This window comes from Sturnus vulgaris, chromosome 6 (genome assembly GCF_052056855.1).
Source record: "Sturnus vulgaris isolate bStuVul1 chromosome 6, bStuVul1.hap1, whole genome shotgun sequence".
Lineage (NCBI taxonomy): Eukaryota > Metazoa > Chordata > Aves > Passeriformes > Sturnidae > Sturnus > Sturnus vulgaris.
In genome coordinates, this window is record NC_142248.1 from 32,071,346 (window position 1) to 32,084,870 (window position 13,525).

A 13,525-nucleotide genomic window follows, 5' to 3' on the forward strand; every position below is an offset into this window, starting at 1 on the left:
TTCCAAAGTGCAAGGTGCAACTCATCTTTAAACAGTAGACTCATGAATGGGGGAATTACTGCTAAGTATAAAACTGGCTAACAGAGAAGCAAAGCTTCAGCAAATGGAAAAGAGGTCTTCAAATAAAATTTTAAAAGAGATGAGATGAAGAGGGAGAGAGAAACATAAGACTAGTCCAGACTAGGGATTTGCAGAAAAAAACTCTGAACCAGAGTAGACAACTTATCTGGGGAATACAGCTGTTTGACACAACCCTGCAAGAGCAGGCATTAAAATTATTTCCTGGGGGACAGTTGCTTCCAGATCTCTAGTTTTGCATTAAGGTAGGCTACTTTCTGCTTGATGAGGATAAGATAAAATACAGTTCTTAAGAACAAGTTGTTTATATTTCGTAGTCAGAAAAAAAAGAATTATAATTGATTAGGTAACTTCTGGTCCTCTCAAAAGCAGTCTGTTTTCTCAGGAAATAGCTTCTGCCAAAGTAAGTAAAGCTCCCCATGACAAATATAAAGCAAAAATCAAAAGATCATTTAACCAGTGCATAGAAATGCACCTGAAAACTGTATGAGATTTATAGCAAAAATACATGCACTGATAACTCCTGCACCATTTTATAATAATAGGTTATTCTAAGAGACTGAGAAAGAGTCAGGGCTCAGACACTTGGTGATGATGCTGCAAGTTTTTCACACGTATTTACTCACCACCTCAACTAAGCCACGTGGAATGGTTTATCTCATTCAGATCGCTTAACATTTAATTATATTTCACCAATTTGCAAAGCACAAGAAAAAAAAAAAAAAGATCTGTAGATGATTGCAGGCTTCAAATGTCCTGTAGTTAAAGAGTTCTCACCTACAGAATTCTACAACAGAACCTTTCTCAGGAGAAGGGGAAAAAAACCTCTCTTGTTCATTTAAAGCTGAGGATGGCTACACTCTCAAAGCTTTTTTCACATGATTTATATTTATCCCTCTCCCAATCCTTAAAAATATTTCTTTACTAATTATATGAAATTCAATTGTAAGTGATTAGATGGTAGATGTTACCTACAAGAAAAGCATGCCAGGTGCTACATAGCTTTTATTGCTGTGTAAGTTCTCAGCCCCAGCTATACTTTAATAAATTCAATGAGCACAAAAATGGCCAGGGAAGCAAAATAATCATAATTAGCTCAGTGCATACTTCAGCAGAACGACCTAATTTAAAAAGTGTTTTGCAAAGCAATTCTCATATTGAAAGGCAATTACACAGAGCAAAATAAATATAAAACTTTAGAGATCCATGAAAAAAAGCACCAGCAAATATCCATGAAAAGGGATGTACGAGACTACAGAGGATAGCAGGGAAGAGCACATTTTCAATTTTTTCCATGCCTTCTCTCTTTTCCTTTTTGTTCTTTTTTTGAAAATAAGAAGAACTTAAATATCAAGAACAACTATTAGCACTTTACTTATCCGAGGCCTCCTGGCCATTTCCTGAATTACTAAGACTGCTGACATTTTACTTCTGTTAAATTAGTCATCCTTGTTAATATTTTTTGATTAGTATAACTCTGTATGCTTTACATTCTATTTTAGGCAGCCAGTTACCCAGAAAAGGCACAGAGGAAAAGCGATGTCAACAAAACCCAACTGTCAATGACTTTAATGTAGTCGGCCCATTTGAGGGTAAAAAACATAAGACGGAAAGACTCTGGAAAGACTTTTAATAGGAATTACCCTTTCTAGAATCTACCAAAAAAAGCCTGAAAAAGGAAATTTTGCTGTGATCAGATGCTTTTACAATCTTGATGGCTCTTCATCATCTCTACTTAGTACTACGAAAGCGATACTTCCCATGTAAACAATGGTAAAGAGTAATAAATATTTTGTTTTCTTTAAAAATATTAGACACATCTCTGTCTACAGAAGTCTCAGTGCAGATCATTAAGGTATACTTGAACCTTTAAGACAATCATCACAAGAGACAGAAGCCCAAAAACCTTATTTCTGGAGATCCCAACTGAGGCTATTCAGTTACACTGTTTTGCTACTGACACTTCTGTATGCAAAGACATTAAGATGTTACCAAAATATGAAGGCAGATTTGTAGGACAGAATATATGTATAGATACATACATGTGTATATTTTATCTGCACATAGTTGAGTGATGTCAGTTGAGAAAGGTAGTAATCTCTTGCACCTTCCTTCCATGACTGCTACAGGTAATTTACCATGGAAACAAGAGAAGAAAGAACAAAATCTGGGCTTTATAGATTTTTATCACTGGCAAAAATAAAGTAAGTCTTGAATAACAGGAAAATGTAACAAGACTTTGTCCACAGACAAGTGTTCCCATCTCCTAACACAAATCCTTACCTCATCTACAAAGCTTGCCTTGCTTGCATTCTTAGAATTGCAGGATGACAGAAGTGGGAAGGGAACTTAAGATTCTCTACAGCCAAACTTGAAGCAGAGTTACCTACAGTGGGTTGTCATGGGCTGTCAGATTCTGAGATCTCCAAGGATGTGAGACCCCCACAGACTCTTGGCAAGTGGATGCTTCTTACATGTGCATCTAAAATACTGTTACCATTGCACAAATGCTACCTCATCATGCTCCCGTTCCTGTCAATTACTTGAAACAGTGTAGGGCAGGCAATCCTGCCTCAAATGCTTTGTTATGATGTCTAGAAAACCAAAGCCCTATTCCAGACCAGGCCTTTGTGATCCTTGGATTTTTCCCTTAATATGAAACTATATTTGGTTGCTACTTCCCAAATTATAATATTTGATCCATAGTTGCTCTATATGAAGTGCATCACTAATAGCTCAGTTTTGATAACAAAACCCAATTCAAAGACTTAATCCTATAAAATGTGAATCAAAGCCTGAGATGAACAATACTTGTATTTCAAAAACTGAAAACAAAGATTCTTAAATCTTCCAAGCAAAGAGAAGGAACTTTGAAGTAAATACTGCATGTTGTAGACAGACCTGCTTCAACAGTGAATTGCCATGAATTATCCAATGGGTGAAATTTTATCAGTTCCACACAATACAATAAAAACAGTGGAATGATTCGTGACCTGCCAAATAAAGAGCAGTAACTCTAGCCAAAGCATCCCTTCCTTCTGCCAGCATCTGCCACTAATTAATTTTCCACTTTTTTAAATGGGAACAAACAGAAGTGATAAAATGGTTTCTGGCAAGCTGTGCCTGAATAGATAAACTGTGGAAAAATCTATCACGCAGATAACATGAAAACAGAAATTTAAAGCTGAGATTGCAAGCAAAAAATCCTTATGCTAAAAAACCCCCAACAATCAAAAAACCCCAAAAAACCCCAAATAAACACTCCCCCAAAGTTAAAAAAATACCCACCCCAGCTTTCTGAGTCTTTAAGTGTTTGGGTTGTTGGTTGTTGGGTTGTTGGCTTTAAAATTAACTTTCCTGGGATTTCTATTTGAAAGAGTTTGTATTCAGAAAGCTGCCTTAACCATTGCTAGTAGATTGTGAACAAATAGTACACCTCAACAGCTTACTTTCTCCATATGAGTCCAGTTCCATTCAATGCAGCCACTGTGCATGCTGCACAACATCAGATTGCCTTTTGCATCTTCAGCTACTCAGATTGTCTAAACCAAACAACCATTTAAGTAAGATGCAGAATTCCTCTTGTAATGGCTGACAGCTGAGGACAGCACCAATGAGTTCAAGAGACCTTAGAGAGTTTGCTCTCACAGGGTGAGAAGCATCCAAGAATGGAGGTATTTTCTTGTTGAAAGGCCTGCTCCTGTCACAGCTGCTTTAAGCCATTTGGAGTAAATACAGAGTAATGTGAAAAGAAAGTCTATTATGAAGCAGGACTTGTAATACCCATCAGCCTCATAATTCCACTTACAGAACAACAGTTCTCAGGGAATCAACGTCTTGCCTGAGTAAATGGGAGCTCACTGCTTCAAGCTATAAATAAAATTAGTGCTGCAAATTCCTACAGTAATTTTCTCTTTCCAAAAGGGCAACTAGGTTTTAATTTAAACTCAAATTTGTAGCATTTGTTGTCAAATCCTGAACATACATAGATCTGCTTTAAAAGAGTATTGTGAAATTCAGATAAAGCATTTAGGAATTAAGAAATTCTACTAATCTTTCTCCAAGTCAGTATGAAGTTGTTAACTGCTGTATTTCATCCCAACAACATTAAAAATAAAATAAGGTAACTTTGAATCAAACAGGGAAAAAAATCTTCCCTAATTTTTCACCTCGATTTCCACTGTATTATACTTCAAGTGCTAATGACCATGCAAGTTGATTTTATGCCATTTTTTACTGCACCAAGCATTGATGGTTTTCTCTTGTAAGGCTGAAAGGGGAAATAATATTTTCATGACAGAAAAGAATTTAGTCTTTGAGTGCCTCACAGCAGATGAAGTATTTAATATGTATCAAAATGGTCCTTGAGTCACTTGAACTCAATGGCTTCCAGGTTTAAATACAAGCAGAATGGTCATTGTTTTTTCAGGGTACAGAATGCAATCACTTGAAATATTTAGATGTTTAGATGCGGTCAAATCACAGCAAAATGCCTTCTGTAAGGAGCAGTGAGTTTTCAGACAAATACGTATTTTTCTTTCTCTGCTTTTTGTGTAATGGTCTTGAAGTTTCTGAAGGGCAAACCCACAACATTTTACTAACAAATCTAACAAAATCAATGACCTTTATTTGTCCATTCTTCTTCAACCACCCTATGCATACAGAAGCACTTAGAGAGTGAGTCAAATGACGACTGAGATTTGGCATCAGTATTTAGCTCTGTGTTAATCAGTTACAACTCAAACCACCCATGAGAACCAGCACAATGTGCTTAGGACAAACCCATGTGGCCTAAACCAACAATTTTACCATGCAGGGACCTGAGGATGAAAATCAAATTAATTACTGAATGTTCTCCAGATGAGAACGCTGAATTACTGAAAGAAAAAAGTTAGTTGGGTGACTGTGTTTAGAGTTTCTCTACCTTAACTCCCATGACCCCTTCAAACAGGGTCTGAATTCATGTTTTAAAGTCTTCTCTGTTTTTTCTTTATTTCAGTCAACTCAACATCTGTGACAGGCTCATAAGCACACATGGCCCACACTTCTTTCTGGCAGTGTCTTTGGGTTGAAAAAAATATACGAAGTCAGTATAGTACAGTAAGAAATAAAAACCAGTGATTTTATAACTGAGAGATAATGCATACATAGTTAATCTAGGCCGTAAGAGATTTGTTTTAGCTGTGCATAATTATAAAAAATTAGCAGGTATCTAACAGTGGGAAAGTAACTCCCTAAGATATTGCCTTTTGAAAACTAATTTCTACATGAGTAAATTATTTAAGTAATTTCTCCCTTTCTGTTTTAGTTTTCTTCTCTTAGAACCTGAGTTACTAATAGCATTAACTGGCAAGTGCTATGATAAATTACTTGATATTCAGAAAATACTACAGTCTTCTGGGATGGTAACAGCATACAAATGCTGGATACCTATTTCCTCTCAAAGCTACATTTAAGTAGGAAATTTTAAGTCTGAGAGAGAATACATAGATTAGTTTCCTGGACAATGGATTGAAATATTCATTGCCATTTCAGGCATTTCTGAATGATGGCCTGTTTCAGGACTTTTCAGACGTCAGCAGTAAGGGCTACTTTCCACAACAGCACTCTGACTGCAGAAGATAAAAGAATGTTTATTCGTTTTTTCACAGAGGAGGAAAACAATGACAAAAGCAGGAAGGCATCAGTAATGTAGAAATCTGGAGGTGGTGATAAAGGGTAGGGAAAATGGAGAAAGTTGTATAAATAAATCCATTCTGGCAAAATCAGGCAGGTGATAACCATAGGTATACGGCACTGAAGTATAAAGCATCTTTTTAAAATCAAGTAATTGAAGAAAATTTTAAATTTCATTAGGTGTGAGAAAAAATATTTGAAATACAGAACAGAAACCAAAGCATTTCAAACATTTAGAACACAAGTTCAAGTTGTTTTTTCTGCGTACACTATACAAACCTTAAAAAGAAGAAAGGACACTGCATTTGTTCAAAAGAATTGCTGCTGCATTCTGTAAAGTACACCTAATTAATACTGACATGTTATTGCTTCCCTCTTGACATCTTGTGAAAAGTCAGAGCTAGCCAAATAGCAAGCTGGCATAACCTCTGCCTTGAAGAAAATTTGAGTTAGTGACAAACAGCAAAAAATAGCACCTGAGAACAAGGCAGATCTTAAAATGAATATTGCTCCACAAAATAAAGTGAACAAATGTATGGATTAAAACATTAACTGTACAGAGAATAATAATTTAGTTCCACAAGGAACTGTAGAGAATTTAAACAGCATTTCTCTTTGAAAAAAACTAGTTTTGTTGTTTGCCTGATTTAATTAATAAGCCCCCCAACATCTTAGAAGGGGCAGAAATAGCAGTGAACAGGAACACGAAAACAGCCAGCTCTCTGTGGGAATAGCTCCCATCTTAGGTAATGCAACAGTGTGATCCAAGCAGCTCCATTTCCCAAGTTTAGCTGAGCAGAATACAGCTGAACCATTTTTCATTTACTCCTGGTTCAAGTCCCCAACATTTGGTGTTATGTCGTCTTAGGCATTTCATTAGTAAGGTAAAAACTTTCCCTCAAACCCTCACATTTATGATTATCATTTTGTTGGCAAACAGATCTCTTTCATCACTCTTAACTGCTCCAATTGTCAAGACTTTCTGGCATCAAGACCTCCCAGTTTTCATTTTAGTAAGTCTATTGAAACAGAAGTAAATATGTGAAGACCTTAGAGATAGCAGCAAAAATAGTAAGAAAATGTTTATTTAAAAAATTGCAATTTTGCAAAAAATTATGCCAGACAATAAAAAGTAATTTCATTCAGATTACACCAGACTTCTGCAGAGTCTTCATGGTCACACTAACAGAACGTGGAGTCTGCATGAGTGACAAATGCAAGAGTCTTCTCACAGAAACTCCAAAGCACAGCACTTGCTATAACTCAGGAAGAAGTACAACACTTCTGAAGCCACAAAACTAATCTTTCTGGTCTTTACTCACAAATTTCCTCAGTAATTTAAATTAACAAGGTTGTTTCTGTGTAGAAACAGTAGATCATGTTCAGGAATCGGTACTTAGGGCAAAAATATTGTATGAAATGTTATATGAGAAACAGTAAATTTTTCAAACTTTAGCTTTTCATCCTTCTTACCAGAGTAATGTAACATCATTAAAAGTATGGATTAAAGAAGGAGAAAACTCCTATTCCCAATATGCTATTGTTGTTCATACAAATTGAAACAAACATTTTATTTAGCTTATTAATTTTTTTCCTCTTGGAACTACAAAGACTCCCTCAAATCAAAGATTTGGATTTCCAAACTATTAGCATCAGGAAATTTTATTGTGTGTCAGAGAAGTCACTCATTGTAAAATTTTAATAAAAACAAACAAAAGTCCTTCAAAACTGACTTCAGCTTCAACTATTTGAATTCATTTCACTTGGAGAAGCAGGCCTGGATACAGACACTACATGCTAGAACTAATGCCAGCCTTAAATTTGACTTGATTTTTGTTGCATTTTATACATAAAGTTACTATGATCTATACTCAATATTTGCCCCTCAAAAAGAAATTCACCAAAATTTATTAGATAAATATAGTCTCTAAGGCAACTTTTATGAGGAAACAGTTGCCTTTGATATTACTTTCTAAGCATTTCTAGAAAGTAATACCAAATATTTTTAAAATATCAAAATAATCACAGAAAATAAGAGTTTTTTGCACAGAACTTTCATTCATAAATCAACTGTCAGCTTAGAATTGTGAATACAAATATTAGAAGTTAATGTTTCAGCTGTTGTCATAGAGGCTGGTACCTCCACATTCTGTTGCTATAGCTCCCCTGCCACTGAGATCATATCTCTTTATAATAAATAGGTAAATATACACAAAGTGTTGGGATGTACATCTATACACACAGGCAAGAGTAAACATGGCAAGTTTCCTCATTAAAATACTTTTCACAATAATCAAAAGGTCAAGAAGGATACAGAATCTTGTACTTTCTCCTACAATTACATAGACACGTATTTTTATAGCATACGTCTTGAATATTTGTATTTAAGCACCATAAATCTCTCAGAATCTATTCAAAACAACATCCTAGTGCAGAAAAGGTGAACAGTAGAAAAAGCTCTTACAAACAAAATTTTAAATTATAAGAATCCTGAAAAAGGACTGTCCAGTCCAATGAAATGAGCAATTACCTTCAAGTTAGCACTCAAAGAGAAAATCTCATAAAAAGGAGACCTGGATTGGAAGCCCGTAATTTTTATCTCACATGCCTCTTAGACGGATAATTTCTCAGTCGTTCTGAAGAACACTGTGCCTTTACAGACTATTTATTCAATGGAGCACTCAGAGGAGGGGCAAAATGACACCCAGCAAAATATGAGCTTTCATTTTCACTGAGTTGCACTGCTTTAGATTGACTGCCTGCTTCTTCAGGAAAGGGAACCTTTTGGCATTTGTCAGCAAGCTCAAATATCCTGAAATGCTGAAAAGGCGAAACAAAAAACTTTCCATGTGTTGCCTTCCTATCTGATCTTTTGTCTCATATGTTTCCCTCAGGGATGCACAAGAAATTTCTCTGAATAATTCATAAGTACCTAGGCAGAAACCAACTTCTACCTCTGAACAAAAAGATTGGATAAGAAGCTGATTTCAGCTACTATATTCTGCTCTATCTGGAAGAAAACTGGATTAAAAGAAAATAATGTTCCTAACACAGTAAACACACAATATATACATGTATGTATCGATGAAGTATATAAAAAACCATACTTTAATAATAGGGAAGGCACCTTTGTACTTAAAGCTACACATTCATTTGAGGGCAGGACTGATTCTCTACCTTTCAAAAACCCAAGAAATCACATAGCACAAAGGTACTCAATGAACATGCAGAATGCAGAAAACAGCTGTATTTTGCACTGGTGTGGCCTCGAGTCCTGTGTGCAGTTTTGGGCACCACAATGTAAGAAGGATATAAAGGTACTGGAAGGCATCCAAAGGAGGGCCATGAGGATGGTGAAGGGCCCTGAGGGGAAGCCAGGTGAGGAGTGGCTGAGGTCTCTTGGTCTGTTCAGCCTGGAGGAGACTGAGGGGAGACCTCACTGCAGTCACAGCTTCCTGTGAGAGGAAGAGGAGGGGCAGACACTGATCTCTTCTCTCTTGTGACCAGTGACAGGGCTCAGGGAATGGACTAAAGTTTTGTCAGGAGAGATTTAGGTTGGATATCAGGAAAACCTAGAGGTGGCTGGGCATTGGAACAGCTTCGCCAGGGAAATGGTCACAGCACCAGCCTGAGAGAGTTCAAGAAGTGTTTGGACAATGCTCTCAGGCACAGGGTGTGAGTCTTGGGGTGTCTTTTGCAGGGCCAGGAGTTGAACTCGATCATCCTTGTAGGTCTCTTCCAACTTAGAATACTCTATGATTTTATGAATTTAACTTTTACTTCAGAATACCAAAATGACTGATCTTTAGTGTACAGTATACAACTACAGTATCCAACTCTTCTCTTGGCCACCAGCATTTCCCAATGGCATGAATGTTAGACAGATGCAAATTGCTTCTTCTTCTACAGTTTCTATGAGGATTGAAATAGTTTTATGGGCTGCAAATCCTTTTTATGTCCCAATACACAAAAGACAATAAATACCAGGAAAGACTGTTTCCAAAGCATTTTGTAATAAAAACATAATTCCCAAACTCACAATTATCAGATTGCCTACACCAAGTCAAGACTTCACAGTACAGTATCACCAGTTGAGATGACACTGCTTATGAACATGGGCTCAAGACTTACCAGCCTCTGCATGCTTTTCACATGGGTAGGACTAATGGATAAGGCCTCTTCATACCAGCGTTTGGCTTCATCAAGATTTCCACGAAGTTCAGCCACCTGACCCCTCATGTAGAGAACATAATGTGACATTGGAAAGAGATTCGCTGCTTCCTGGGTACACGCTGTGGCCTCAGCAGGCTTCCCAATTCCTATGTAGACTTCAGCTGTGGAAGGAATGTCAGGACCAATTAATGATTCTTCCTTCATTATGCCATGACTAGATGTTGTCACATGTGCTGTATTTGTAAGTAGTTTCACTTTAGATAAAGACTATTTTCCTAAAAAAAATTTGCATCTTAAAAGAGAATTATTACCTAAATTATTTTATATTAATTATTCTTTCAGGAAAGTTACTTTTCTAAGTGTATCAGGAGTTACAACTTCTAAAAGGCTGTTTGAAACCACAGAATACTTTTTCTAGTTTGTTATTTTTTCTTAAGTCTTGGATTTTTTAATTTTAGTTTTATTTTTAAGATGTGAGCTTGTGAGTATTCTAGGACTGTTTAAATCACTTGAGTAGCCTGACACACTCTTATATAAATCAAATTGAATATAGGGGGAAAAATTTTCATTCAGTGAGTAATTAACAACTAACAATAGAAGTATTTGCCTTCAGTAGCTCTTATGACACTCTTACATTCTTCAGTACTTTTATTTCACTACCTTGCTGGTTCATCCTAATCTCTTGCTGAAGGATGGGAGAAGAGAGAAATAAAGAGATACTAAATGCAAGAAAAGGATGTTAAGGTTCTGGGTTGGGTGATCTTTTCCTTTGCCTTGGTACAGACCAAATAAAAACAAGCTTTAAAGTAATTGTATGACTGCATTCTCTTGTGTCACACTGTACAAGAGGTTTATAGATTAAGGTTTAAATCAAGCTGCTGCATCAAAACAGCAAAGTTTTGATCTGTCACTGCTCAAGACATGCTTCTCACTGTACTGTACAGGCCACCCATCTTTGGGATTAAAGGCTTTTAGATCAGAAACTCCCACTATAGCAGTGGATTTGGGATTATGCCTAAAACATTGAATCAGACTGATACCTGAGTGCCTTTAAAGGAGTTGCTTATGAAAAGATTGCATTCAACAGCTTTACCTCTGTGTTCTTCCCATGTCAGAATATTTTAAAGGTATTTTTAAGAGTAAAAAGTGGCCTGAGTAGCAGATTGTAGCAGCAGACCACCAGTGTGCATGGAAATCTGACTAAGTTGTGAACTAATAAGGAATCAGTAAAGTGTGCCCAGACTCTTTTGTGGGCAAAACAGTAGCAGTCACTTGCATGAATTGAATAACCAGCAACAGCAAATGACCCACAAAAGTATTTTAAAAAAACAAAAAAAACCCCACCAAACAGAAAATAAGTCGTGGAACAAGCTGCCACAGAAGGCTGAGAAATTATCAGCATTGTAGATGCTAAAAGTTACTGCAGATGGTCATCTGTGACAGTTCATAAATATTTAAAGTCAATGATGCCACAATGCAGAGCAAGTAACTACACTGCACCCTGTTGGACCTTGCCCTGTGCTAATCTGTGTTGCTTTTGAATAGCCCAAATGAGATCACTATTATTAATCACTGTAATTGCTTTCTTTCCAATCTTCTGGGCTTTTCCTCTAAACCACTAAACCATTTATAACTGGGAGCTATGATCCTGCAATGACTTTCACACCATAAAAATGCAGATGTCAACAGGTAAATTAAAATGCTATATAAATGCTAAATAAAGCACTGTTTTGTTGAAAACTTGAAATAAAAAAAATTATGTCACTGAAAAATGCTCTGAAAGCAGAACAAAGCATAACAATTGCTGGCTGATTTCTAAATTACATCTTTCTGATTCAGCTATCAATAAAAGCAATTGCATGTTATACATTTTTAACAGTATAAAAATACAGTGGATCGTCATTTTCTGGTTAAAATTTTATGCAACAGCCACTTGTGATATTGTAGTTAGCTTGAGGCTTGAAGCATTGTAACAATACTAAATCCACTCAAGACGACCCCACATGTAGACAAACAACCCTGACTCTTTTACATTAATGAAACCAGAAGGAAAATAACAGAATTCAGGCTCATTATCACAGCTGCAAGGGACAGGTTGCTCGATAGTACTACTGTTTCTTTCTCTGCATATGCAGAGTTATTTATTTTCTATTACAAAATTTTGTAGATACAGGAACTCTATACAAAAATCTTACAAACATCTTTTTCCATTCAACAGAACCAGTGACCTGGGATTAGCTCAGTTAGTTGGAGCGTGGTGCTAATAATGCCAAGATCACAGGTTCCATCCCCTCATGGATCATTCACTTAAGAGTTGCATTTCATGATCCTTGTGAGTGCCTTCCAAATCAGAATCTTCTGTGATTCTTCAAGGATACCTAGATTTCCAAGCAGGAAGATACTCTAGGTACTTCAGAAACTAAATTCTTCAGGGATAAGGGAGAGCGTGCTGCATTTGTTCTACAGAAGACATGACTCCACTGGTAACAGCTACATACTAAAACTACTGCCTTATCTTTCATAAATGATCTTACAGAGCAACTCCGTGTGCTTTTAATTTCTTGGCTTGTTTCGATGCCACACACATGGATAAAATATGATCTGATAAGTGGTAACAGATTCTAAATGAAACAGATTTTGGTAAATCATTAGGCTAGCAATAAAGGAGAAGCATAGAAAAATAAATTTTACTCTCACAATACCTGCATGAAGCCATATTTGAGCCAGAGTCATCCAAGGATGCAGGGGACCTTGTTTAGGGGCACTGCTTTGCAGAGAAGAAGCAACCTCAGACAATGCTTGCTCCACTCTGGAAGCTGCTATTGATGTAGCATGGACTGAACCTGTTGAAGTAATAAAAATAATTTACCAGCACAGATATAATGAAGGCCATATACATTGCATAAAACATTTAATTGCAATCCTTTTCATAAGAGGCTTTACCTCAAACTCAATATTTAATTTATATTTACCGTTTTGGAGAAATTTTTTAAAATGCCAGATTAATTTTCTTAGGAAAGCTTTCATATTGGTCTGAAAGTCTATATAAAAAACACACTAAACTTTGGTAACTGTACCTGACTTTTTTTTGGGGTTGCTGCTATGAATACTCTCTATTAAACTTGACACCTCTTTTCTGGCAATGTGCAATCCAAAAAAGGTTTGTGATGGTATCATAGACTGTAGTCTTCAGGTTGCTGCATTCACATCGATGTTAGTATTAGTTATGTCTTTCCACAGAGTGCAATTAGAGGATTATTTTACGACTAATAACAGAACAAAAAAAGAGAACTAAAATACACAGAGCGATCAAGACATACACTATCACAAATACACGGTTAAACTGCACTGAATGTAAAACTTGCCTAGTCAAGAAGGCTGAGTTAAAGTACATTGTGGCAAAAAAAGTCCACCAAGTTTTTTGCATAAAAAACATTCCCAGAGCATACTAAGGATAATTCTCATAAAATGTATCATTTCCAAGTCAGATCAGAATCTCATTGACAAATAATACCCTTTTCAAAGTACTGGAATTTAAAAAGCTTCTATGACTAGAGAATATCTAACAGCAACTGTACTTTGGATAGTCTAAAGCATA

The 13,525-nt window shown here is 36.3% G+C and overlaps 1 protein-coding gene across 2 annotated transcripts in view; it reads right to left on the reverse strand.

Moving 5' to 3' along the window:
- TTC7B (tetratricopeptide repeat domain 7B) overlaps nucleotides 1-13,525 on the reverse strand; it is a 120,252-nt gene that overhangs the window by 17,406 nt on the left and 89,321 nt on the right. For both annotated transcript variants that reach the window (XM_014869878.2, XM_088167467.1), the window contains 2 exons: nucleotides 12,630-12,770; nucleotides 9,886-10,088 (listed from right to left, as the gene is read on the reverse strand). In XM_014869878.2, the coding sequence (XP_014725364.1) occupies nucleotides 9,886-10,088; nucleotides 12,630-12,770 (344 nt within the window). The remainder of the gene's footprint in view (nucleotides 1-9,885; nucleotides 10,089-12,629; nucleotides 12,771-13,525) is intronic.